Source organism: Archocentrus centrarchus, chromosome 19, assembly GCF_007364275.1.
Source record: "Archocentrus centrarchus isolate MPI-CPG fArcCen1 chromosome 19, fArcCen1, whole genome shotgun sequence".
Lineage (NCBI taxonomy): Eukaryota > Metazoa > Chordata > Actinopteri > Cichliformes > Cichlidae > Archocentrus > Archocentrus centrarchus.
In genome coordinates this window covers 15675667-15701836 of record NC_044364.1, presented here as the reverse complement: position 1 = coordinate 15701836, position 26170 = coordinate 15675667, and the positions used below count along the sequence as shown (strand labels likewise).

At 40.3% G+C, this 26170-nt stretch overlaps 3 protein-coding genes across 5 annotated transcripts; 2 read left to right on the top strand and 1 right to left on the bottom strand.

Annotated features, from left to right (window-relative positions):
* Positions 1–138: 138 nt before the first annotated feature.
* Positions 139–4465, bottom strand: bccip (BRCA2 and CDKN1A interacting protein). Its single transcript, XM_030755181.1, has 7 exons — positions 4199–4465; positions 3858–3932; positions 3690–3770; positions 2244–2333; positions 1981–2168; positions 525–693; positions 139–356 (listed from the first exon to the last, which is right to left on the bottom strand). Exons 1-7 carry the CDS (start codon positions 4337–4339, stop codon positions 186–188), a joined length of 915 nt encoding a protein of 304 aa, XP_030611041.1. The 5' UTR covers positions 4340–4465; the 3' UTR covers positions 139–185.
* Positions 4466–4744: 279 nt separating this feature from the next.
* uros (uroporphyrinogen III synthase) lies at positions 4745–7446 on the top strand. Of its 3 annotated transcripts, none has more exons than XM_030755094.1 (10): positions 4745–4936; positions 5235–5319; positions 5424–5507; positions 5600–5696; positions 5838–5912; positions 6327–6401; positions 6509–6592; positions 6723–6808; positions 6898–6996; positions 7095–7446. In XM_030755094.1, exons 1-10 carry the CDS (start codon positions 4896–4898, stop codon positions 7215–7217), a joined length of 849 nt encoding a protein of 282 aa, XP_030610954.1. In that variant the 5' UTR covers positions 4745–4895; the 3' UTR covers positions 7218–7446. The 3 variants fall into 3 exon arrangements, with proteins under 3 accessions (XP_030610954.1, XP_030610957.1, XP_030610956.1); XM_030755097.1 differs by having other exon boundaries at positions 4748–4826; XM_030755096.1 differs by having other exon boundaries at positions 4798–4936; positions 5222–5319.
* A 406-nt stretch (positions 7447–7852) lies between these two features.
* mmp21 (matrix metallopeptidase 21) lies at positions 7853–10789 on the top strand. The gene is made up of 7 exons (XM_030754245.1): positions 7853–7992; positions 8121–8992; positions 9093–9232; positions 9338–9479; positions 9592–9849; positions 9939–10111; positions 10484–10789. Exons 1-7 carry the CDS (start codon positions 7853–7855, stop codon positions 10787–10789), a joined length of 2031 nt encoding a protein of 676 aa, XP_030610105.1.
* Positions 10790–26170: the final 15381 nt, after the last annotated feature.

Below are 26170 nucleotides of genomic sequence, written 5' to 3'. Positions count from 1 at the left end.
GTGTCTTAAGAATCTGTACAAACTGTAAAATAGGGACACCATCACCCTACATATTTTAAGTATGAATACAGGCCCTCCTGCAGCCAACTGTACAAAAACCTGAAGAGTACATTGAACCATTTTCTGTAGCCTGAAGGCTATCATTGTGGCCGCAGGTGTCTTGGTTTATTGGTTTATTGTGAGGGTCACACTGTTAGATATTCTTTAAGTTTCTCCATGATGGCAGGCATTCTGTCTGTGGGTATCAGCATCACAGTCCTGAAAGGCTTCATGGGTACATCTTTAAATGACCACCTGCCGCTTAAACAAGAGTCTGCCTCTTCCTGGACCGAGTAATGGAACTTCAGGATGGCTTGCTGTAAGGAAAAACAGATCGGGATGAAAAACTTAAACATATTTCTGAAGTTAGTTCATGTCTAAGGACCTGCTGTGTTATTACCCAGATACTGTTAAGCAGGTAGCCCCCTGTACATTAAACATTTAGTAAAAACCTTGGACCACGCCCAGATTTATTTCACTTTTACCTCATAAAAGAATTCCTCTTCTGCATTGACAAACATGTATTCCTCTTTGGGAGCTCCTCCTGTGGTTGGGATGCTCTTGGTCTCTTCTTTACAGGTCTTGCTGATCATCAGGCAGTAGTGACACCTCCCACTGGGCTTATCTGTCCTCTGAGCTTCAGCAATCTCTTCCCTAAATAATTTAAATAAATAAATAAATAAAAATCTTCCTCAACATCTCTTGACCATGAACAAAGAAATTTTATTATTCAAAAAAAGACAAATTTAAATAAAATCAGCATGGAATAATTGGCAAATCTCACCCCAAATTTTATTAATATAAACACAGAAAACATCAAGTGTGTAAACAGACATTTTACTATTCCATGAGAAATGAGCTCATTTTGAATTTGATACCAAAGGGTGGAAAAATATGTGGTACTAAAAAGAAAGAGTTGGAATATTTTGCAACTAATCAGGTTCCTTGGCAACAGGCAGAGTTATAGTTTTGTATTTTGTTTTCATTTTGACTTTGTTTTTAATTCAGTTTAGTTTGTTATTTTGGGTTTGCTTGTTTCAGTTTAGTTCTTACTAACTCAAAATGTTTGGCTTTAGTTTCATTTGTATTCATTCACTGTTAGATTTAGCTTTTTTCATATGCTAGAGACAAGATTTAGGAAGCTCAGTAGAAGTATTACAACAACAGCACTTTTTGAAAGCAGTTGACTCAGTTTTGTAGACATCCAAAGTCTCAACCACATCCATCGAGGCCTCACTGTGATAACAAATTTTACCAAAGACCAAAACTAACACCCATCTTCTCTGGGACAAAGCTCATTTAAAATAAACTGAGAAAGTGGAACCTTTTCTGTGGTCAGAGGAATTAAAATTTGAAATTATTTTTGGAGAACATGGATACCACGACCTCCAGGCTAAAGAGGAAAGCGACCGCCTGGCTTATTATCAGAGCTCAATTCAAAAGCCTGCATCTCTAATGGTATGGGAATGCATTAGTGCCTACACAACTGGCAGCTTGCACATCTGTAAAGGCACCATCAATGCTGATCTGATACGTTTTTATGCTCTATTATGAAAATAATGACTTGCAGCTGTAACAGTAGTAATTTCCCTTTGGGATCAATAAAGTATTCTGACTGACTGACTTTATAAGATTTATAACTCATTGCAATAATTCTGTTATTTACATTTTACACAGCATCACCACTTTCTTGGAATTGGGCTTGTATAGTATTAGTCAGTAATGCCATCCAGTATAGAACCAATACTCACTATAATCTTACTAATAAAATAGGATTCTCTCTGTAGAGCGTCATTTAAGGCTAGATTTTAATAGGTTCACAGAAGAAAGCACTGTAGTGACAATGTTCTCAAACGCCAACCTGACAATGTTTTCACCCTTTTCTCTCTCACAACACAATAAAACACTAAAGTTGGAATAATGAAGTAAAATGGAACTCACTGGAGCTGTTTGTGCAGTGGAAGGGCAATCTGTGGAGGTACGTTGATGAAGCGCTCACTTAGCAGCAGCCCCACAGGCTTGCTGGTATCACTGAAGACCTTCTCCAGCTGTTCTGTCACAATATGAGAAGCATTCTTCTCACACTGATCCACAATCAGCTCCTTCACCTCCTCCACACACTGTACACCCTGTGAATAGCATCAGACATGATTAATTAACAATAAAATGACTTTGTAAGGTTTTTGCTTGCCAGATACCATTACCTTTCTCTCTGTGAGGTTGAGCATAGTGATGAAGCCAAACACTTCATCTAAGTCATCGTCATCATCACTGTCTTCAGGCACCTCGGCTTGCTGGAGAAAAGTGGAGGGAGAGGTAAATATACAGTTGTGGTTAGAAGTTTATATACACCCATCACAGGCATGAATATCATGGTAATTTGGGGCTTTTAATTAATTTTTTTTTAACTGATTTTTTTCCAGAGTGAAATGATTGCGCAGCATACATCTTTATTTTGGATCTTCTGTAATCCACACTGGGTCAAAAATATACATGCATGCTCAAATATATGCATACAGCCCCACTAATATTTGGTTAAATGTCGCTTAGCAAGTTGCACCTCGACCAGATGCTTTAGTAGCCATCAACAAGCTTCTGGCATAATTCTGGCTGCATATTTGGCCACTCTTCTTGGCAGAATTGGTAAATTTCATTTAAATTAGTTGGTTTCCTGGCACAAACCCAGCTTTTAAGTGTAGTCCAGAAACTTTCAATAGGGTTGGGACTTTGGTAAGGGCATTCCAGAAGGCTAATGTTAGCCTGCTTTATCCATACCAGATCAGTTTTGATGTGTGTTCGGGATCATTGTCCTGTTGGAACACCCCATTATGTCCATGTTTTAACTGTCTCGCTGCTGATTTGAGGTGAAGCTGAAGAATCTGGAGATAGTCCATTATTCCGTCCACTTTGTGCAATGTAGCAGTACCACCGGCATTAAACAGCCATAAAGCTTTTCTCCAGAAGGCATTTGGCTTGTCCTTGTAGGCAGCTGCAAATTTCAGTCAAGCTTGCAAGTGTTGATTTTGGCACAGGGGTTTGGTCAGCACCCTCTCAGTCCATAGGGATGTAAACCTTGCTTCACTGTGGACAGTTACACTGGTGTTCCAGCAGTTTCTAGTTCATGGTAGGCTTGACCCTTGGTGATTCCTGGGTTGTTCTTGAGCATCCTAACCAATTTCCTCTCATCTGAGGGTAATAGTTTGGGTCTTCTTCCAGACTTTGGCAAAGTTGGGACCCATCTGAATAACTTGTACTTGCATTCAATTGTTTGAACTGATGATATTGGAATCTACAGTTGTTTTGAAATAGCTCCAAGAGACCTACCCAACTTGTGCAAATCTACAGTTCTCCTTAGACGTTCCCATTGTTCTGAGTATTGGGCAACCCGGTGAGTGCGGTCAAACAAATCTTTTTTTTTTTTTTTTAATGCTGGCAATGAGAAACTACCAGGTGTAGTCAATAACAATAACTATTGAGAAGTGAATAGGCCTTGATCTTGCCAAGGTAGGATACTCTAGAACCTTCAGCACCACTTATTAAATGATTTGAGTGTATGCACTTGAGCCTGTGCGTACACTTTTCACCCAGTGTGGATTAGAAGAAATCCATAAGGGGGAATCCTTCTACAAATTGATTACTAAATTACTCACCTTGATGACACTTCCAACATGATTCTGTTGGATGATGATATCTGTCATCTCTGATGTATTTACATGAGCTTTCAGGAAGAGCTGTATCCAAACACAAGATAAGTGACGTCAGTGACACCTGCTTACACACACCACTTAATGTGTGAAATAACAAAACTGAACCCAAACCTGCTGCAGCAGTTTCTTTATGCCGTTGAAGTCGTTGTCTGAGATGGTGTGAGCTTCAAAGTCCACAACAACTTCCTGGAAGCGTAGAAATCGTTATTTTAAGTTTTACTGTGACTCAATTTTACTCAGATTAGTTGTCGATACTACTTTCAAATAGTTAACTTATTTTAGTTTATTCAAATACAGTTTGCTCAAAATATTCCAGTTCATTAGTAACGTTGTTTATTAACAAAGAATTCATTTTTACGTGTTGTCCCGTTCACATCATTAGCCCTACACCTGAGTGAGCTAACTAGTTAGCAAGGCCATACCTCCCTTCTAAGACGTGTTTGTTATTTTACCTCATTAATTTCCTCATCTGACGCCTCACTATCCTCTTCTCCGGAATCGCCATCCTCCTCCGGATTCTCATCGGAGCTGTTATCACTTTCCTTGGGCTTTTCTCTGAAACGTAAAGCCCTTTTCTTAGCCGACGAAGCCATGCTGCAAATTACGACACACGTGTCCGCTAAGTGGGCGGGGCAATGTTTTAAGGTCAGCAACAGGCAGCTAGGAAACTAAAACTCTGAAGCCGCCATTATGGCTCCAAATATACACGGCTTGCCGCTCGTTGAAGCCACATTCAGAGCTGCAATGTCGGCTTGTCTCTCGTTGGCGACCTGGAATAAACCATTCTGTAAAAACGGGGATGAAGGTCAATTAAACTGTGCATAAGCTCTTTGTCAATATAGCAGATATTAATTTGAAATATAAAAGGCAATTATTGATACTATATTTTTAAAAAATAAATAAACACATTCTCCTAATATTACATATGATTCCATTATTTTGGCAGGTTAGTCAATAATACAATGTTTTGTCTCCCCTCCTTGACTGTGAATGAAGTCGTCTGAATGAATACTCCCTGTACGTGAATTTTGTGCAATATTTTTTTAGTCTTTTTCACCTTCTTTTGTATTTCGTGTCACTGTACGTATATTCGAACAAAACAGCTGCTTATTATCACATATCATCACGGACAGGTTCTGTTAATCGTGAATGGTTACTGTGGTAAATCTGTCATCCTGTGTCTTGCTAAGGTAAACAATAACACTCATACGGTAGAAGACGTATAGTTTAGCTAACGACGAACACTTTCAGCGAAAGTGGTCCATTTGCGTGTTTTATTTGCTGTTTATGTGCTGTCCAATAATGACTCAACACCAATCTTATCAGCAGGTTACATGTGACCGTTTTTGGGTGTAACTTTGCATAAAGTGCCTTCACACCCACTGTCCTCAGTGTTTTTGAAGCTTTAAGCCTCTAACTGACAGTATTGCAGACCTTAGTAAACATATTTCACCCTGATTTCTTTTTTAATTAAGTCGTTATTTTTAGTTTAAGAATCCAGTGTTTCAACATGCATGTATTGCTACTTAAAGAGCCAAGAGATGGCGAGTCTGGGTCTGATCCCTATATTAAGGTAGATGCACTTTTCATTTATATCCACCAGCTATTAGTCAGTTTGTTAAAATGTGTTTACTACGTGTTTGTGAGTAAAGTTATGCTATTATTTTCACTCTAAAGGAGCTGGCTTCACACGGACATAAAGCAACGCTAGTTCCAGTGCTGTCCTTTAAGTTTGTGTCATTAAACAGTTTGTCAGCTAAGGTAAATTGTTCATTGTCCATTCATTAATTTGTTCATTTTAACTGTCTCCATATTCATGACTTCATATATCGTGCATCTGTTTCTTATTCCAGCTTTTCCAACCTGAGAAATATGGTGGTCTTATATTCACCAGTCCAAGAGCAGTGGAGGCTGTGAAGCTGTGTTTAGATGCAGAGGAAAGAAGGGAAGGTGATGGACATTACATTTCAACAAGCTGCTGTATATCACTAATACCGTTAACTTCAAAAAAAGCGTCTTAATAATTAATGTGAATTCTGTGTAGTATATTTCTTGAATGCCCACTGACTTTATGAATGTTATTTCATTCAGAATGGAACAAAGCAGTGAAAGACAAGTGGAACACCAAGTCCATCTATGTGGTTGGAAAGGCCACTGCTTCATTAGGTGAGTTGCATCTATGGACAGATCTCTATGAAGGTAATTTATCCCAAAATCCTTCTTTGTGCCTTGAGCTCATTGTAAACTTGTGCTAATTGCACCAGAGTGTGTCGGGCACCTGGTGCTCATAGTGAAGTGTGAAATGCTTTGTCTACCTTCAGCCATTTGTTATACACAAGTGACAGTTTGCTGTTAGTGATTGTTCTGGGTCTTTACAAAACAAGCAGGTGCACCACTTTCCACACGTGTGCTTTAGCTTCTCTTCAGTAACAGTTGAAAGTGGGTCTTTATTTGGGGTGTTTTCCCATTTCCCATTTTCCTAGCAAAATATAAAGAGATGAGGAGGTGACTCAAGATGTTTGCACAGTACTGTATCTCTTATTAATCTCTGTCCTTTTTGTGATTTGTTACCCTGTACAGTACATAATCTAGGTCTGAACCCTTTGGGAGCAGACACAGGGACAGCGGAGGTCTTATCACGGCTTATTATTGAACGTACGTTTTAACTTTGGAATCTCACATTTGTCACAGTTTAATTTTAATAGTACATTTTATGACTGCTATTATTACTCATATGCTCTCACATATAATTCCTGTCATAGGAGAGGCCACAAATATCCCACCACTTTTTTTCCCCTGTGGCTCAATCAAAAGAGAAGTCTTGCCCACGGCTTTAAGGGAAAATGGTAAGCATTCCCCCTGTTGTTCCTGACAATTAAAACTTAAGGTGATAAAAGTCCCACTGGGATTATTCTAATTATAAAATAATAATTGCACTATCTTTATCACTGTGGGGATCTGTTTCTTTGTTTCCAGGAGTGCCCCTAGAGACGCTAACTGTCTATCAAACAGCAGAACATCCTGATCTGGAGAAAAATCTAACGAATTATTTCACAGAGCAGGTAAAACGCCACTCTTACTGTAGTTTGTTTTATTATGGTTTATTATTTTTTTAGATATGACAGCTGTTCGTTTGTTTGTGTGCTTACAGGGCATTCCGGCAAGCATAGCTTTCTTCAGTCCATCAGGAGTGAAGTTTTGCCTCGAAGTGGTGCGGAGGCTGTCGGGTGAACAGCTGACTCAGATAAGGGTACGTCTTCCTCGCTGTCATGCACAAATAGATTTAAATAATGTATGAATTTGAAGCACTTAACAGAGCTTGACTCACTTAAATGTCTTTGTTTCCAGTTTGCAGCCATAGGGCCTACTACACAAGATGCGATGGCAGCAGACGGCCTTTGTGTCAGCTGCACTGCGGAAAAGCCAACAGCTGAACACCTGGCAACAGCAATAGCCAAAGCTCTGGAGTGACCGGCTTTTAAATCCACTCGCTTCATCTTCTCTCTTTGTCTTTATTTTATATGTAAATATGGACTGTGATTTGTTTTTTCAATGCTTTAATGCTCGTCTTTATCGTTGTCAGACACACGCTTCAGCTGTTTTTGCACTGAGAGAAAAAAGTTACTTTTTGTGCCATGAGCGCCGGGAAGGTCTGAGAGATAAAATTATATTTCTGTTTATATTATGTGAGAAAATGAATGTGGCATTTGTTCTTTAAAATAAAAGATATATTGAAGATTTGGTCTGTGGTTATTGTGCGTGTGTGTGTGTGTTGGTGCTGGCAGGGGTCATCCCTGTCTTTTACCACTGTTATTGTCCACATGAAAGTGGTAGTTTTAACAGCTTTCCACAGATCAGCTGCAGTTCATTTAAAACCACTGGAGCATGTCTAACACAACCATAGAGTTTAGTGAAACTGAGCAGTTGTAGGCCGTAAAAGATGAGTTTACTTTTCATGCTGAGGTGAAGAAAGCAGGTTATCTCTGTGGTCACACCTCGGAGGGGTGTGGAGAAACTCAGGATTTGCTTATAAGGCAGTGCTGCGCCTTGCTTGTCATCATCCCCTTTTTGTATGTAGACACAGGAGTAAAGCACTAAAGGCCACGATGCTGACTTTTATCCAGCTGATATTTTTCCTCTTTTTGACCAACATTAGCTCAACTGATGCAGAGAAACCTTTCCATAATCGGGATCATTCTGACATGCAGTCCCTTAATTCTCACCAAGCTCAGGCTGTAACGGACAAGTACACAGCTGAGGTACATTATCTTTTTGTAGTGATTCCCTGCGTTTTAAAAAGTTCAACATCCATTTCACTAGAGGCTAGAACTGTGTAATATAACCAGTGTCTTTGTTTTAGTTATTTCTCTCCAGATATGGATTCATTGAGCCAGTTAACTGGGAGGAAGTTCAGCTTGAGGATTCAGACGCCTCGTTCAGCGGTGACTTCCTCGATGACCTTCAAGCCACAATCCAGGAGGGAATCTCAGTGGCTCATTTAAGGGATGCTCATCGAGCTGGTGATCAACGGGAGTACAGCAGCCAAAATAAGAACCAAGCATTTATTTCAGCACTTACAGAGTTTCAGAGGGTTTCAGGTCTGCCTGTTACAGGAGTCTTTGATGAGGCCACGAAGGTGGCAATGAACAAACCAAGATGTGGCGTCCCTGACAAGGAGATGGGTCTGACCAACCCTGTAGTCGCTACTGTGCCTGAGAGCAGTGGCGACTTTGATTTTGAAAACAGCACCAGTAACAACACAACAAGTGGCGCTTCTTTTGGAACTGCAAATTTCTCTGAAGATGACATATTAAATTTTAATGATACTGACAGTGTGCTCACAGGCATTTCCAATGACACCAGCATGAATTATACAACAGAGATTTTAAATATCACTTCTCTAAACAGCTCACATGACAGCCGACTGGGCAGCCAAACGGGAAATATCAGCGTGAACACGAGCCAAAGCGAAGCAGTGAGACGCAGGAAGCGACATCTTGCAGGTCTCATTTCCAAAACCAGGAAGACGAGAGATGTGAGTCAAACTGACCACATGGCCTTTTCCAAGAAGGTTTTGAAATGGAGGCTGATAGGTGAAGGCTACAGCAGTCAGCTGACCATTGAAGACCAGAGGTACATCTTCCGATTGGCTTTCAGGATGTGGAGTGAAGTGTCACCACTGGAATTTGTGGAAGATACGCATGCCCCATTGGAGGATGTTGACATCAGGCTGGGATTTGGCACAGGTGGGTTTGATTTGGCAGATTTGTAAAATAATGTTTTCAATGTATGTGCTTCTTGTGCAAAATAAAACATTGCATCTTTTTTTTTCAAATTCATTCGCAGGAAGGCATCTGGGATGTAATCAGAAGTTTGATGGCACTGGTCAAGAATTTGCCCATGCTTGGTTCCTGGGTGATATCCACTTTGACGATGACGAGCACTTCACAGCTCCCAATGTTGGCAGTGGAATCAGCCTGCTCAAAGTAAACATATTGCTGCTTGATCAAAGAAATTGTCAGATTTTTATAATTCAACAATTAACAACTCGTTTATTATAACAACACTTTAACCATATTAAACCTGTTTAGGTAGCGGTTCATGAGATTGGCCATGTTTTGGGTCTACCCCACATCTATAGACCCGGATCCATAATGCAGCCCAGCTATCTGCCCCAGGAGTCCAGCTTTGAGATGAACTGGATGGACAGAAAAGCTATACAGCAACTCTATGGTACATGGTTACAGCACCATCTAGTGGCTATGTATACACACTGAGAGAAATGGATCTTGCTTTATTTTTGCCCATGTGGACTAACACTGTTGTGCTTGTATTTTGACACCAGGAGCCTGTAAAGGCCGGTTCGACACAGTGTTTGATTGGATAAGGAAGGAGAAGACACCATATGGGGAGGTGGTGATCCGCTTTAACACCTATTTCATGAGAGATGGCTGGTACTGGCTGTATGAGAACAGAAATAATAGAACGCGTTATGGTGACCCAGTTCCCCTGCAAACTGGTTGGCATGGGATCCCTATGGATGGAGTTGATGCATATGTGCATGTGTGGTCCAGAAAAAGAGATGCTGTATATTTCTTTAGAGGTACACTAAATACAGAGTTATACAGTTTGCAAATAGTTAGTAAACAAACTGATACTTGGTGAAAATTTTATTAATTTATTTATCTACAGGTACTCAATTTTGGAAGTATGATAGCGAGAATGACCAGGTGTTCAGACAGGATCCTGAAGGTCACCGGTATCCGAGGTTAATCTCTGAAGGTTTCCCAGGGGTACCAAGCCCTATTGACACAGCCTTTTATGACAGGAGGGACTCCCACATCTATTTCTTTAAAAACAATCTTGTAAGTGTTATGGCATCCAGCTGAGTAAATTAAGAAATAGTGCTTAAATGTTACAAAGTTGTAAGGAAGTGGTTACACATCAACACACAGAGGACATTATACATATTTAAACCAAACGTGGCCTAGGCTATAGTCATTGATCAAACTGTTTCCATCTGCGATTTGCAATCTAGCAATGCCGATTTGTAGAACAAGTGGATATAACAGTAAAGTCCTGGAGAAAACCCAAGCTAATTAATAGCTTCTTATGATTATGAGGGAATGTCTTCAAGCAAACAAAAGCACTAAAGTTCCTCTGTGAATTGTTTGCTTTGTATAATTGAATTTATTTCCACATAACAAAAAAAAAAGAGCAATTATCTCTTTGAACAGGTGTATGCATTCAACGTGGAAGCCAACGACTTGGCAAGAGGCTTCCCCAAAAACATCAGAGATGTTTTCCCTCCCGTGGTGAACAGAGACCATCCAGATGGCAACATTGATGCTGCCTACTTCTCCTACACTCACAATGCCATCTTTCTACTCAAGGGCATACGCTTCTGGCAAGTAGTGGGCAGTCGTGATCGTTGGCAAAGGCCCTTTCTGCCACGAAATGGCCTGCTGCCACATAAGGAGGTGGATCAGCACTGGTTTGATATCTGCAACGTTCATCCCACCGCACTCAAACTAACCCGCTGAGGGCGCTGCAGCAGTGTGGTACGCTGTCAAGCTTTAATGATGACTGTCTTACCTATCGGGAAGACAACAACAATTTTGAATTTTGTTGGCTAATTTTCACTGAGATGTCTTATTTATGTATGTAACGGCTGCTCTTATTTTCTCTGTCTCTCACTTGGAAGTGCCGAAGCCACACCGGTACAAAAACAATCCTAAAGGACTTCCTGTTATTAAGATGTTTAGAGAATGAGTGAGAATAAATTTGTTTATTGGATACTTATTCATTAAGCAGACATGTTGTTTCTCTTACAGATACAGTGTGCATAATGTAGCTGAAACCAATAAATGTTTTGCTGAGCTGCTCAGCATTATGTCTGCTGTACTCAGGTGCACTGTGTGGAAAAATGCTTTCAAATGGCAAATTTATAAAGAAAAAATAAATAAAATAAAAATTGCAGGTTAATGCATACTGTGAAGTGACTTTTCATGTCAGATACAATCTTAAGAGAACTACTAAGAAACATGTGATATTATGCATGTATAAAAATAGAATTTTGCTCAGACTGGAAGAGGTGGTTTCTGGGTAAACTTACAGATTGAAAGCATCTTTCTTTTGATTGTACTGAATTTAAAAAAAAGAAGATTTGTATCCTCAGATTGTTTTTTTTTATTGGTGCAGTATATACCTGGAAGGCATACACATTGTGCACTCAACAGAAATTGATGATTGAGGTGTAGATATTCACTATCAGTCCCAATTGGCACAACCGGAATTTATCATAATTGCATTTTTGTATGAAATTCTCAATTCTCTCTAAATCATGTCTGTAGAAATCCACATGTGCCTGTAGGGATTAAAGAAGAAGTGACCTGGAAACCATGAAACTTCCTCTCTATTAAAAACCCTTAAAAGCTCAGAAGCGCACCTTCCCTGTGCAACAGGGAATCACATGATCCTCATCAATAACAACCTGGAGGTGGCAGAAAACAACTATCAAAACATCAAATTTTTGAATCCCCTCTTGTTATGAAAAGTTGAATTAAAGATTTACCCACTATCAATCCAAAGAGAGCCTGTTGAAAGGTACAGTGAATTACAACGATTGAACAAGGTGTTGTAATGGTGTTATATTTTATGATAATCATTTGAGTATAATGCAGAGAAACAGGCATTGATTACGTAATCAATATGTTACTTGAAGATGCTTATTAATTCAGCTCATCTTAGGAGATTAAGCTCCTGGTGGGCCCCAGATAACTAGCATTGTGCTGCAGGCGCTCTATAGGCTATATTAATAAATTGAAGTAGAAATCAATTATGAGCAAAGGAACAAAATGTCATGGTAAGTGGAGCTACACGGAGGGCTGTCATGGGATGATGATTCTACTCATGCATCTATAGAAGGAGCTTCTCTTTCATGAGCTAACATTCTATATTTTCTTTCAAAATTCCAGAGATTATATATTATTATAGTATATTATAATATTACCACTCAACAGAACTAATGTGCTTGCTGCCATATGTTTGTTTGAATCAAATTTGCCCTCATTTTTGCTGCAGTAAATTGCTGCAAATCTCGGCATAAAATATTGACAGATGAATATTGAATCCAGCACACAAGATGATGCAGTCCAGTGCAGGCGTTTGATCTGTTTGTTCATCCCATTATGAGGCACCATCCACCTCCTCCATCCTGGAGTTTCCCATGCAGCAAAATCCTAAATACAAACTGTTCTTCATGCATTCATACAGTCTCCAGCAGCTCACTGATCTGTGCTTTTTTGCACCGATGGGACTGCTGTTGAAACTCTCTTCCCTACACCTTGGGCCTCTTTGAATGTGACTTGGATAAATGAGATCAGTCATGCTGATGAAGCTGCAGCAGCCCCAGAGAAATACAAAAACCTGTGTCATGGCAATTCACATGGAAGGCACTTTAGAATCTGGAGAATGGGATGAAACTCCTGCAGCACACTCATATATCAAAAATCCCCAAATTCTTCCAAGACATAAAAATAACTTTGAATACTGTTGCCTTATTTATATGTCTCCAAGCCTTTTTTTTTTCTTTCTTTCTTAAAACATGGGAATAAATGATTTCTGGTATTATTTCAAACGAGGATCATACAATAATGTGTGTTTGCATTTGTCAAGGGATTAGTTCAACCAGCTGCTGCATGTAGGTGGTGTGTTGCATTTAAATGCAGAGATTTTTGTCTGTGAATTTTATCCTTGCTGCCCCATGTCTGGGGCTGGATTAATAATGAGTGCAAGAACGATATCGCTTTTAGTAAAGATTTTAACTTTAATGGATTTCTTTCTGTCAAATCTTGTTGGGGGGACGTTGAATACTATATCTTTAAAATTGTGATTTATAATAATTCAGCCGGGGCTAAAAAAAAATTCAATCCACGTCTTCCCTTGTAGAACAAAAGCCACTGCAAGTGGCAGCCTCATCAGGAAAAAGAATTAAAAACAATTCTCTTACTTCAAGTATTGATCATTGTCATGGACCCTGTGTTTTGTGCCAGTTTTGAGTTTTTGTATTATTTAGATTATTTCTGGGGTTAGTTTCCTTGTCAATTTTGCTTTATTTCTAGTCACATTTTCCTGTGTTTATGGAGCTGGTTGAGTTCCCTTTGACTTTTGTATTCTTTTAATGTAACAGACATTTCCTGGTTGGTTTTGTTTTTGTGATTATATTTTCACTTTAGTCCTTAGGTTTCCTAAACTTTAGTCATTGTTACTAAGTAAATGCAGTTTCTGTTTGTGATTATATTTTTGTGTATTGTATCTAATTCTACACGTTCTCTGTTTATTTCATTTTGCCAGTAGTTCCTTTATCAGTGTGTTAGTTGCTTCCTGGTCCAATATAATGCACATTAATCTGAAAAGACCCATTCCACATGAGTATGTTACTTTAGGCAATTTTGCGCACTACTTAATCATGATTATAATTTTTACTTAAGTAAAAAAAAAAAATCAAAGTACTTTTTTCCACTTTGCAAAACAGTTATCCAACACAACAGCAGATTTAGTCTTGTGCTGTACCACTTTTCACATAGTAAATCTGTAATAAGACACTGGGGTGCAGCACAAAAATCCTGCCCAATCATTTCTATGCCAATTTTCTGCACTGATTTTATTTCTTTTTTTTTAAAAAAAACATCTCTTTATTGATTTTAACAAGAGCAAGAGAACATGCCCACTCATACATATATGCATAAATATACCCCCTGACCAAACAAAACAAAGCAAAACAAACAAACAAAAAGAAAAGAAAAGGAAAAAAAAAAGGGCAGACCCACATCAGACAATCAACATAAAGATAAAATTTTCTTATCAAATGACTATATGACAAGTCCTCTTTCACATGTCGAGTTGGATATCATACTGGACTAGCTCAGATTGCCCAAAATTTATCAAGCTTGTTCTTAGTAAAATAGCTGATCTTTTTAAGGGCAAAGTATAAAGTCATTCCTTTAATCCATTATGAGATTCCACATAATGTCATTTTCTTCCATGAGGACACAATACAGCGTTTAGCTTCCACTGATTTTATTTCTGATCAAGTCTTCTGATTTCCTGTGGGCCACTCCTGCTGTGTATTTGGTCCCCCCTGTGCCACCCCATTAAAAAAAAAAATGCCACTGCACCCCAGCCTAGTAAAAGATCCAGTTTTTGTTTAGTAAGTCTGCCTATGTCTGCATTTGGGTCCACTTTCTCCAAAACGTGACAACCACTGGCAATGGAGAGGACAGCTCAAGCCTCCCAGTTACCTGCTTCACTCTGGTGTACCTCGATATGGATTCACTCCTCACTCATTATGATCTAATAGCTGAAATTCAATACATTTATTCTTCTGGTGTCTCGACATCAAATGGCTCAAGGTTTGTGTGACAGCAATCAAACTGAACATGAAGGCAGCGCAATGTGCAAAAGCTCCACATCCATTCGTTTTAAGGCAGGTTTTCTTTTATTAATTTGTTCTCAAAGTCAAGGTGAGACTCCACAGGAAACCTAGAAAAGCTAAATTGTATTCATGATGAGTAGACTGCTGTAACTGATGGAGGGCGCTTTTAGGAGTTTTCATAAATTCTTTACAGCTATTAACAAGCAAATTAAAGAAACTTGCCAAATTAAATATGAAACCATTATTTCTCACAAATCTAAATGGTAAATGCAGTAAGAGCAAGGAGTCAATGTCCTGATGATAATTAATTTGCTCTGAGGTATTTACATTCTCATACCTCCAATTATTCATGCATCCACCCCAGCATTTAATCTTTATCTAACTGCTCTGGACCTTTGGCATGCCATAGATTAGCACCTCCCTCTACAGTGAAGTCTGTCATAACTGCTCTGTTAAAGTGCTAATCCACTAACATTATATTGCGCCTTGAAGCAGTTAAACGTGTCTTCCAAAGCTGCAAAAAAAAGCCCAGTAGAGGGCAACCTCAACACACAGTGAATGTGTCTTGTGGCTCCACTGTTGTCAGCCTCAATTTGAAGTTTTTTTGAGGCATCTTTGTGGGGGTTTTTTTTGGTAGCAGATGCATATCTGTGTTGCATTTCTTTAGCTTCTTGAATATGTCAGGTGTATTTAAAGAGCAGAATAAGAAAAGGGAGGATTTATTTCACGTACTGTAGGTGTCCCCCCCCCTTCCCCTTCTTGTCAGAGACCTACTGTGGAAATTTTGACATGCGTGGCGAGGGAGTGCATTCTGAAATGACAGTTTATGGAAATACGTTTACCTGGTGTACACACACTCTGTGCTATGTTTAAAAGGGAATTTGCAGTTGCTGCCAAAGGTTTCTGACGCCACGTTGAGGTGGAGTGCGGATCAGCATTTATTCTGCAGTAATGAGCGCGGAATTCAGACTTTCCTGAAAAGCGGATTTTGAGTTGAAAGTTGTTTTGAGCATTAACTCTGAGTGGCATCGTTAACAAGGCTCTAGTGTGTTTACAGTGGTTCAAAAAAAAAAAAAAAAGAAATCAAGCACTCAACAAGAGACGAGCTACACATAGGAATACACACAGATGCTCACAAATGTACACTTGAGTTTGCAAATGCGTATACATGTACACCCCATTAGAATTAAATGCACAAAGTCATACACGCACATATGTCCTCGTACATGTCTCTCTCCCTCACGTCCATTCTTTCTACTTCTCTTCTTGCCCCCCCAGATGAAGAGGTTTGGCTTAAAAGAGAAAAATACTGAGTGAATCCTTTGTGACTGCCTCTCAATTTCACATTCAAATCATTATTTCCAAAGCCTTATCATCAAATAGTTTGGAGCAAAGTGCTCCTCACTAAACATCTTTAATGCTGTGGAAAGGTAAATAGGATTTTTGGATTCACAAACCTAAGCCTTCGTGCTTTCATTAGACTGTGCGGAAAAAGAAACTCTGTTTGTGTGATTGGAAACTGTGTAAGTGTGCGCTAAAACCATTTTTAGATGGCAGAACAAGTATCTTTAACTTCATATTCCTTCTTGTTTATACATGCAAGCAGGAGTTTCTATGCCAAATGGAAATGGTACAGTAATTACATGTCTTCTCTAGAGAATACTCCATGTATCAAACAGCCTAATTTGAATGAGGAATCCAAATCATGCAAGTGTAATTAAGTATTGTGTAGCCTCATGCATAATGCAGAATTTAGGTATTGACTAAATACCTGATAAACAAATAGTGTGAGTGTGGAGGAGGATGTGTTTGTCATACCACAAGCGGTCTGCCCAATAAATCCAGTCAGTCCACTAATTTGCCTCCATATGTGATACAGGAATCTCCCACCCGCTGCAAACTGAACCTTGACCTTTGGCTAAGGAGGAGTTTTGGAGACAAAACAAGGGATGTCAATCTGAGTGGCAACTGCAGGTCAAGGGGGGAGGGACGAGGCTCTCTTATGCATGGCCACACAGAAGTGACTACCAGGCCACCACTTTCATTTACAAGCCTGGGAAAAGTGACAGGAGATGTGTGTGCCATGGCAGGCTTTGTCAAAGGGAGGGAAAAAAGAAACGTAAAGCAGGCTGAATACTGGGCTAGAGGCAGATACGAACACCAAATGTTTGAGCTATCTTCATGTCGTATTGTATATTCAGCTTGCACTTTAAAGGGTGAAAGAAAAGCTGTGCTGACAATTTCACTGGCACCATTTATTCCCCACAAAGTGGTTCCTCTGAAAACTACCACTTGTGGAATCACAGTGTGGGTGATCAAATGTAAGAAAGACATTGTTTCTTGAAATTAAACTAACACCGTCTGCTAGATTTGATAAGGTAAACCTTTGCGTACACCAGATGTTTAATTAGTCCGTGAGAAGTTATGCACTATTGCTGCTACCAAAAGCCTTTTGATAACTACATCAGCGGCAGCAGCGTCCCTTTATTCAGTTTCAAATGTCTTCATTTTACAGTGATCGCAAGTTCCATTTTCACACATTCACACAAAATATGGTGTGATGTTGTTACAACCTGTCAACAAAATTGTCTCCAGTCCTTTTACAGCCACATCTGCTTATGAGGCTACTTGTACATTCAAAAGAACCAAACAAGTAATTTGTTAAGTGGTTGAGAACTGGTTTTTGGCTTTCATCCTCCTTCACTCTGTTGCTCCTTTCACACGCCAACACCCACCACCTCTCCCAATCATCTGTACCTCCTCCTACAACTATCTGAAGATCCAGTCCTGATTAAATCCTCACCTCGGCTTCTCAGCCCCTCTTGCTCCTCCTTCCCCCTCTGTCTTCACTTTTCTACCAGAGGAACAGATGGGGTTGAACTCGGGGGGGGGGATGATGGCTGGGTTTTGAACCTAACCGGGGGAGAAGGGTGCCACACTTTGTGTTGCATGCCAGTCGTGCTTGTGTGTCCAGGTTTCACTTTCAGCCTAAAATTGGCTTGGAAAACATTATACTGGGTGACTAAAAAGACACTCTTGTGACAATTTCCATTGTTCTAAGATCTGTAGAGATCCATCTTGTCCTCAACTATTTACAGAAAGTGTATACTTGCTTGCCTGAAATTTACTGAAAACAAAATCAACTAGAACAAATGAGATAAATGACATTAAGCCCTTTATTTTCAAGATTTGAATTTACACGTATAGCTTTTCACAGAGCATACAGAACATACGGTCACGGTGTATAAAACTCAAGTTCAGTTGCAGTTCCTGCTCTCTGACCCACGCCAAGCAACTTTTCAGCCCACCCCCACCTCAGATCCTTTCCATGCTTTTTCATATCTGTTATAACTGATTCCTGTCCTGTAACAGGGCATCCTGTTGGTGCTCTGAATGCTTCAGGTTTACCATATATGCACCTAGAAGGGTGGGGTGGAGGTCCAGATCAGAACCATACTGCCAAGTATAAATTTCTCAGGGGAGATAATAATCACTTTCTTTTAACTATAGAATTTCTGATTGTGGAAGCACCATGATGTGGTGGTTAGCACTGTCGCCTCACAGCAAGAAGATCCTGGGTTCGAATCCACTGACCAGCTCGGGCCTTTCTGTGTGGCGTTTCCATGTTCTCCCCATGTCTGTGTGGATTCTTTCTGGGTACTCTGGCTTCCTTCCACAGTCCAAAGACATGCATGTTAGGTTAATTAGTGATTCTGAATTGGTCGTGAGTTTGAATAGTTGTCTGTTTTAGTTGAAACCCTTGTGGGATACACACTCGCAAACTGTCCAGGGTGTACCCCACCGCTTCCCCTATGACAACCAGGATTAGCTCTAGGCCATCCACGAGCCCTGAATTGGTAAGTTGAAGTGGGTGGATGGACAAATGGGTGCATAGACTTCTGATTGAACTCCATTTAAATGCTTGTACTGTGGATGCTGCTTCACTGTCACTCGCTGCTTAAAGATACTTGAATAGAACATTTTTTTATTAGTAACAGCTGAGCCTCTCTTACTGTGATAAGTGAAAATGCCTGTTGTGGAAAAGGTATTTTCAAATATTTCTGATAATCTGACTGAACCAGTTTCTTGTGACTTTGGATGCCGTTGTTACAATGTTGCCAAGGGAACATTTTTAGATGTCAGAAGTTATCCAGTGAATGTCAGTGTTATCGTAACCTTTAAAAGATTATGGTCAGGAGCTACAAAATTATCAGCAACTATATGAGCAAAGGGCCGGTATGTTCTCACTTAGTCTTGTTGGGGCTTCAGCTCTATTTCAGCTGCCTGCAGGAGCGCTCCCCGGGCTTGCCACCCTTAACGAGGCCCCTAGTCCACACAGAATAGGCTGCCCTTTCACACAAACACTGGACACAATGAATGACTGCCACTTTAACCCCAAGATTCTATTCTGAGGGGGCTCCGCCATAAAAAAAAACACAAAACACCTTTTCATTCTGTTGTACATGATGAAATCTCACTGCAATGTTAAGATTTTGTCAATAAACGTGTAGTCAAGTCATTATTTCAAAATCTTCCCCTTCATTCCTTCCTTCCTTCCTTGCTCCCTTCCTTCCTGTAGTTTGATTTTTATTTTTTTTAAATGCATGTTACAATGTCCTGTTCTTATGCAAGATATGAAAGATGCATTTCCTAGCATCTCTCCACTAAACACAAACAGCAGGATAGCTGTTTCGCAGCATTGCAACTGGAACCTGTTTGAAAATAAACCTCAGAGTTTTTCCGTACAGCTGCCATTATTCATGAATGTCAGCTAAAGGGTGTATTTCATATGTCACTGTCAGAGAGATTATATTATGTTACAACCTCTGGCTGGTGTTGGTAACGTGTTTTTAATGTACCAAACAGTGCATCAATAAAATAAACATTGCATGCTTTTTTGCCTCGAAGGATGCGGTGTATATTCTAACCTATGCTTCAGGAAGTGTTGTGTGTCAACCATGAGAGAATTATGTCTTAGAGGAGAAGCTCTCTCCTCCTTAATGTTCATGCATTACATTTTGGAATACTCAGTAGACAGGAATCTTGCTGGGAGCTGGAGTTTGGGCTTTGGCTCACTCCCATGTAGGTCACACCTTATTATGGCAAATTTAAAAGTTCTTGCCATGACTCTGTTTAGAAAATGAGAAGGAGGTCCCCTGTGTGCATGTGTGTCACGGATTTAAACGGTACCATTTCACCTCCTTTCTGGAGTGTTTTGTTTGATCTAAATGAGAATTCGGAGAAAGTGGAGCAGCTTGTGAAGGAGCAGTGAGAAATCGAGAGTGACGTTGCCACCTCATAGCCCTGAAATTGTGTGGAGTAGTTGTGCCAGTGTCTTTGTTTGGAGATTAATGTTGCGTCAGTCACATTCTTTGTATGAGGGACACTAGCCAAACTGCATGGTGAAATCTAGCTACATCAAAAACACCCATTTTGATGCAGAGGAAAATAGGAGAGCAGCATTTGTAGGGAATCATAAATTTATCTGACATGCATGGGCTCCCGCTGTTATGAGGTATTGATATTCTGCCAGTCAAAGCTTGCCATTTGTGGCATCATCAACCTCTGTCTTTTAACTTTGTGTGCGCGTGGCTTTGTATGTAGGTGGAACATTACAGGGTTTTGTTGTGCATAGTTGTACACACACAGTACTGAATCAGGAGGCCCCTCTTTCTCACCCCCCCCCCTTTTCTGCAGGCTTTGCTCAGGGGCATGACACATTTCTGAGGGGCTTTGGATCCACTGGCCTGCTAATTCCTTCAATTATTAAATGGTTGGTTGGCAGATGAAGTGAGGCCATGAATAAAGCAAATCTGTAGGCATACAAACTCTGACAATACACACACAGTATGGCGGTCATTTGTGTGCTCATCCTTGAAGATACACTGCAGTATTCGGAGTTGGTGATCATACGGATTTGGCTGGGAATTGCTTTGAGACTACCTGTACCAGCAACAAAGTCAGGAAGGTGTCAGAATGCTACACTGAATCCCAGCCAAACTCCTGTAGGAGTGATCTGCTTGTCGGGTCAGCTCTGAGGGGGTTGTTTCTCTCTTTCTGCATAAGTGTTTGCGAAATCAGAAAAGGGCTTTATCAGTGCAGCGCTCATTGTGAGTCAGAGCGGCTAACATGCATCAGATGGTAGCTCTTTTCTTGTCAAGAGGTATGATGCCTGTGACAGAACAGTGACTCATAACAAAAGGCTGATCTTCTCAAACACACTATCCCAACTTAGAGCAGTCAAGTGTAGGACAAAAGCAAAAGAAGGGGTGCTGTGCTCCGCCCTAATGAAGTTGTAGGTCTTGTTCCTTGCTGCGCTCTGTTGGAGAAACAAAGCTAATCATAGTGAGAGCAGCCCCAGACTGCTACAACAGAGGGACCAGGTGCTTGTTCTCTTTTTTTTCCCCTTCTTTTTTGTTTTCCTTTTTTTCCCCTCTCAGAGCACCTGCCTTTAACCATCTGCACCTGCTGTCTGTAATAAGACGACGGTGCAGCACTCACAGCGCTCCCTGGATGTTCGATAGATACCACAGTTCGCTGTGATGATGCCTCAAAGACATACAGAACACACGGATCTCTTGTCTCCTCCTGAGCCTTCGTAAATAAAAAAAAAAAGGGGGGGGCTGACCGTCTTTGTTGCTCCAGCTGGAAAGTGAACATTAAAATGGGTCACAACAGAAGCAGAAATTCTGCTTCTTACAAGCACGAAAGGTTATAACACCACTTTGGGCAGACAGCACTTCAGACCGGTGCCACATACAGGAAGCCCTGGCCCTTTTTGCTCCTGCAGCGTCTTGTTGCTTGAGTTTAATCTCCTCAGCAACAGACTCCTGGTGGATTTGGTTCACAGGGAGGTCAAGGACAAGCAAAACACCCCACCCTCTTCCTCCAAAAAAAAGCTTGGGAGGGAAAAAAAAAAAAATAGGCCTCAAAAATTCAGTACTGCCACACCTTCCCCACAGATGAGAAGGTCAATTCTGTTTTACCTGAGTGATTTTGTGTATCAGTGTAGACTTTTATCAGCAAAAAGTTCATGTGCCTTGAATCATTAATAATAATAATAAAAAAAAAAAATCTTTCTGTGGACTGAATTCTGGACAAAACCAACATATTTAAGCTGTGAAGAATAATCCAAATTTAGAAATGAATCATGAAAACAGGATGTAACTGGAGATGAACTGTGCGCCACACAACACCTTAGCCTTTCGCTCTGTAGCCTTCTCTTTGATGTGCGAGGCAGAGAAAGCACCGCACCTGTGGGAAGCGTGAGAGGGTGATATGGTAGAGAGGGGAAGGGGAGGCTGCTGTACTATGAGCAACTGCCAACTTACTTGAGTGTCTATCCACCTTAGCCTGGTGTTGCCATTGCCAGCATTATTGTGCCAGACTCTGCTCTTCCAGATAAACAAATGCTAGACAAATTTCTCTTTGTTAAACCTGTGTCAACTGCTGCATGATAATGAAGGGCTGTTGCTGCCAGAGCATGTGTCCAGCCAGTAATGATCCTCCTGTCTGAGAGGACAATGAGGAAAGAATGCATTCATGCAAACGGATCCCTCTGCTGCTCTGTACAGTCTTTCTTCCCGGACTGTCCTGGCTCTGGCGTTATTGTGCCTTTGTAAACACAGTAGTCCAGTTACTGTGCACAATTATCCTTAAATGTATTCACAGGAGGTCTGGATTGTAGTCATTCTAATAATTTTTCTTTTTTTATACCAATGGCTTATCATTCAGTTGACTGATATAACCCCCAGTTAGCATTTCTGCCTCTGCTTGCACTCCAGAAGAGATTGTTCAACTTAAATTGCAGCATGGCAGGAATATATCGCAACATTGCTTAACAAAATGCCAAATCTTGGAGATTTAATGTCAGGGATCTGTCAGGGCTGTCTCAGTGTCTGGCTCCAACAGGGACCACTGCTCGTTGAAACAATAATACATTACACTGTGCTTCTTTAAAATCCTCCTCTTGGTTAAAAAAAAAAAAATGTTCGCTTTTCTCACAGGACTCTACCTAATTATGCATGGAAGATGTCTGAGGGCTGTGGGGGGAGGAGGTGAGAAAGGCTGGCTACTGGTGGACTTTGTATGGCTCGAGCGCATCGCTGAAGGCAGCCAGAGACTTTGATACCTGGCAGCTGGATCTCCCCGGTCCCGATTAAAATTACTTTCAGAATATCATGCATCATTACGACTGAAAAATTGGCCAGATCACAAGGTTACTGTGATAATGAGGAGAGGACGACAAGGTAAACTGCCGCAGTGAGACACGGATTCAAATGTGACGCATATTTACCTCACGGGGTTTTAAAAAGAGGACCACATCTCGTTTACTGGAGGGCGGCCCCTTTCCAGAGGTCATATCCAATTAAACAAACAAAATGAATGTAGTTTTTTTTATGTAAAATGCAAAGAGGCAACCCCCAGCCTGGTGTAAAAATGCAAAGACTGTCCAAGAGGATTTGATCCACCCCCAACTCCCCACCTCCACTCACACGTGTGTAATATCCTTTCTGTCAAATATGTATGTAATGAGATTGTAAGGAGTGCTAACCCACATGTCCCTCATAAAAGGCATGTTTTACACTGCTTCACATGCAATCGTGCATTTGATAAACATTCAGCAGTGTATGAGACAGAAATGTGATCTGAAATATAAATTGTTTTAAAGGGTTTTGGTCACCTACTGCCCATCTTTTCCTTCAAATTAATATATTTCCATTTCTAAATTTTTATAAATTAATTTTTATTTATTTCACTCATTTATTTATTTTTAACATACACTGTCAAGTGAAAGGGTTTGTTCACCAGCCTATGCCGTTCTCCTCCGCTGATGAAGTGTTGCAGTCTCTTTTAGGTCATTGATTTGGTTTTACAGCCCATAATTTTACTGTCTTGGTCATGTCATTTCAACAACAACAGCAGCTGTTGGAAATAACCTTAATAAATCCACTGTTTAACCCAGAATATACAAATGAGCTCAACCCACATTCCCTGTACATCAGCTGATAGCTCAGCTGAATTCTGCTCATCCTATTATGAAACCTCATACAGGGCAAATTTTGTCAGCCTACAGTGTCACTGCCTCTGCAAGCCGCTTAACAACCCATCTAGGTGGGCTGGAGGTGTGTGCCTGCTTTCTTCCCTACCAAGATACATGAACTCATGCTGGAGTTTTACTCTTAAGGCTTAAAGATAAGGGATCTGAAGATTTGATTGACACGTGTGCCCACACAGGAAGCTGTAGCCTATCACTTTTTGCAAGGCTTCATCTTGACATTACTGAAATGGATTTCTCCACTGTGCAGTGGGTGGCTTTTAGAGCAGTTTAGAGGGAATTATCTGACAAATATTAAGAAGTTTGTGCTTCAGTTTTGGTGAGTGAAATTCCAGTATGTTATTATTCTGTTAACCAGTTAGCCCTAATTAGCAGATATGGGCGACTGTGCCATGCATGCTTACACTTTATGAAGCTACTGTAACAACCTTGGTTAGCCTTAGCTGATAATTTAGCACACCATCCTATCATCCAAGTATCCAAACTCATCTAAATATCTAAATTTGGTATGTTCTGCCCCCCCAACAAGCAAACAAACAAACAAACAAACAAACAAACTGTGCTTAATTTGTTCAGAAGGGTTCATTTCGGAAAAAAAAAAAATACAACTTAGAAACATAAATTCTAGGACACAGTTTTGCAGCTACTTGCACTGTACCAAACAGCAAAGGAGCAAACATACTGTAATATGTAGCTACTGAATCAAATATAGAACAGAACAAAAATAATAACAATGAGAGTGTTCCAAGGAAGTTAAAAGTATGAGTAATTCTGAACAACTCTGTCAGATAAAATAATTGCGTTAAAAGGCATAGAAAAAAATAATGTATCAGGTAACAAGAGAGAATTGCAAAACAAGCTCCCACTGTTGGAACTTGGGTAACATGAAGCAAAACGATTTTTTATTCTGGTGTTCTTGCTTCTTTTTGATAGAAGGTAGCAAATAGGGTCTGACCAAAATTAGCACTCAGATGTAATCCTTAATTATCATATAAGCATACTTTGTACAAGAAAATCACATTTTAATGTTCTGTTGTTGTTGTTGTTGTTATGTACAATTTATGTATGACTTTAAAGTAAAAAGCAGGCATAACATTTTGAAAAGTGAAATTTGTTTTAATGTAATGCAGGTAAACGAGGCATGACGACTCTGAAATGAGACACCTGTCATCTTATTGGCAGCTGACCAGACCGGGCTTGTGTCTCCTTTTTCTCGATGACCAAAGTGTGCGTTTGTAGCTGCCGCTATAGAGCAGACCTGCTGCTCCTGCTGCTGTTGTTGCTCCTTCAAATGACAGACGCTCTGATTCAGTTTTTATTACTGAATCTTACTCCGGTAATGAAGTTGGGACTGTTATGTTTCTCTCATTACCTTTTCATTAAAGATATGACTAGAAAATGGGGTTGCCATGGCGATGGCTCCATGAAGTCTCCAAGCTGTATGCAGGGCTGCATTGTTTACTCTTTTGCCAAGACTGCTGTCTTCAATAGGAAACGAAGACTACCCCACCCCCACCCCCCACCCCCTGCTCCTTCATCATTTTTTCCTTTCTTTTATGGATCAAACAATGACCTGATGCAAATAGCGCATTCTTCAGTGGTCCTATTTGTTAATGCTGAGAGGTTCCATTAGCTTGCTCGTTGCTCCCAAAATGATAGATGATGCCACTCGGTGGAATGAGTGGAGAAAAAAGTGATTCACAGGCTGTAAGCAGTAATTTACGCAGAAGACATCAAGAAAATGGTATTGAGACATTTTGTCTAAATGACAGTTGGACTTAATGTCTACAAAAGCAGCTGCCAGCTTGCTTTGAGCACTACCTGGAAGGCAAGTGTGTCTGTCACTGGTTCATATAAGTAAAAAGTAGGTGACATTCACAAGTGCATGTAAACCCATATATCTGGGCATCCAACCATCCTTCACGCTACGCTATCCAAAAAACGCTTTGGTATCATATTCAAGATGTAATGGTGCCCAGAAGCAAGGTAAATAAACGAGGGTAAAGACAGAGTCACAACCTTTTCTCCTCATTCATCAGCAGCGTTTTCCAAACCATTAGCCCTGTCATTGCTTCCTGTACTTTTCGTGTCTGCTGGCTGGCTTCACCCTCAGTACTGTGATTAGTTCAAGCAGGATGCCCGCTCATCGATTTTGCTCCACTGGGTGTTAGTTAACCCTCTGCCAGCTTTTAATTGCTTCTCTTGCCTGTTAAAGCACTACACATCTCCTGCAGAAAAAAAAAAAGCTTAAGATTGATTTTTTTTGTTGTTGTTGTTGCATGCATGCATGCAGAATTGTGCCTTTTGAAATATCCAAATGTATCAAATCCTATCTGCGCTATCAAGGAATCCATGTTTTACTTGTATCTAAGAATAAGGTGATTAATTGAATGCGTTACCTGCTGGCAGCAATTTCTTTCATGCCGAGAG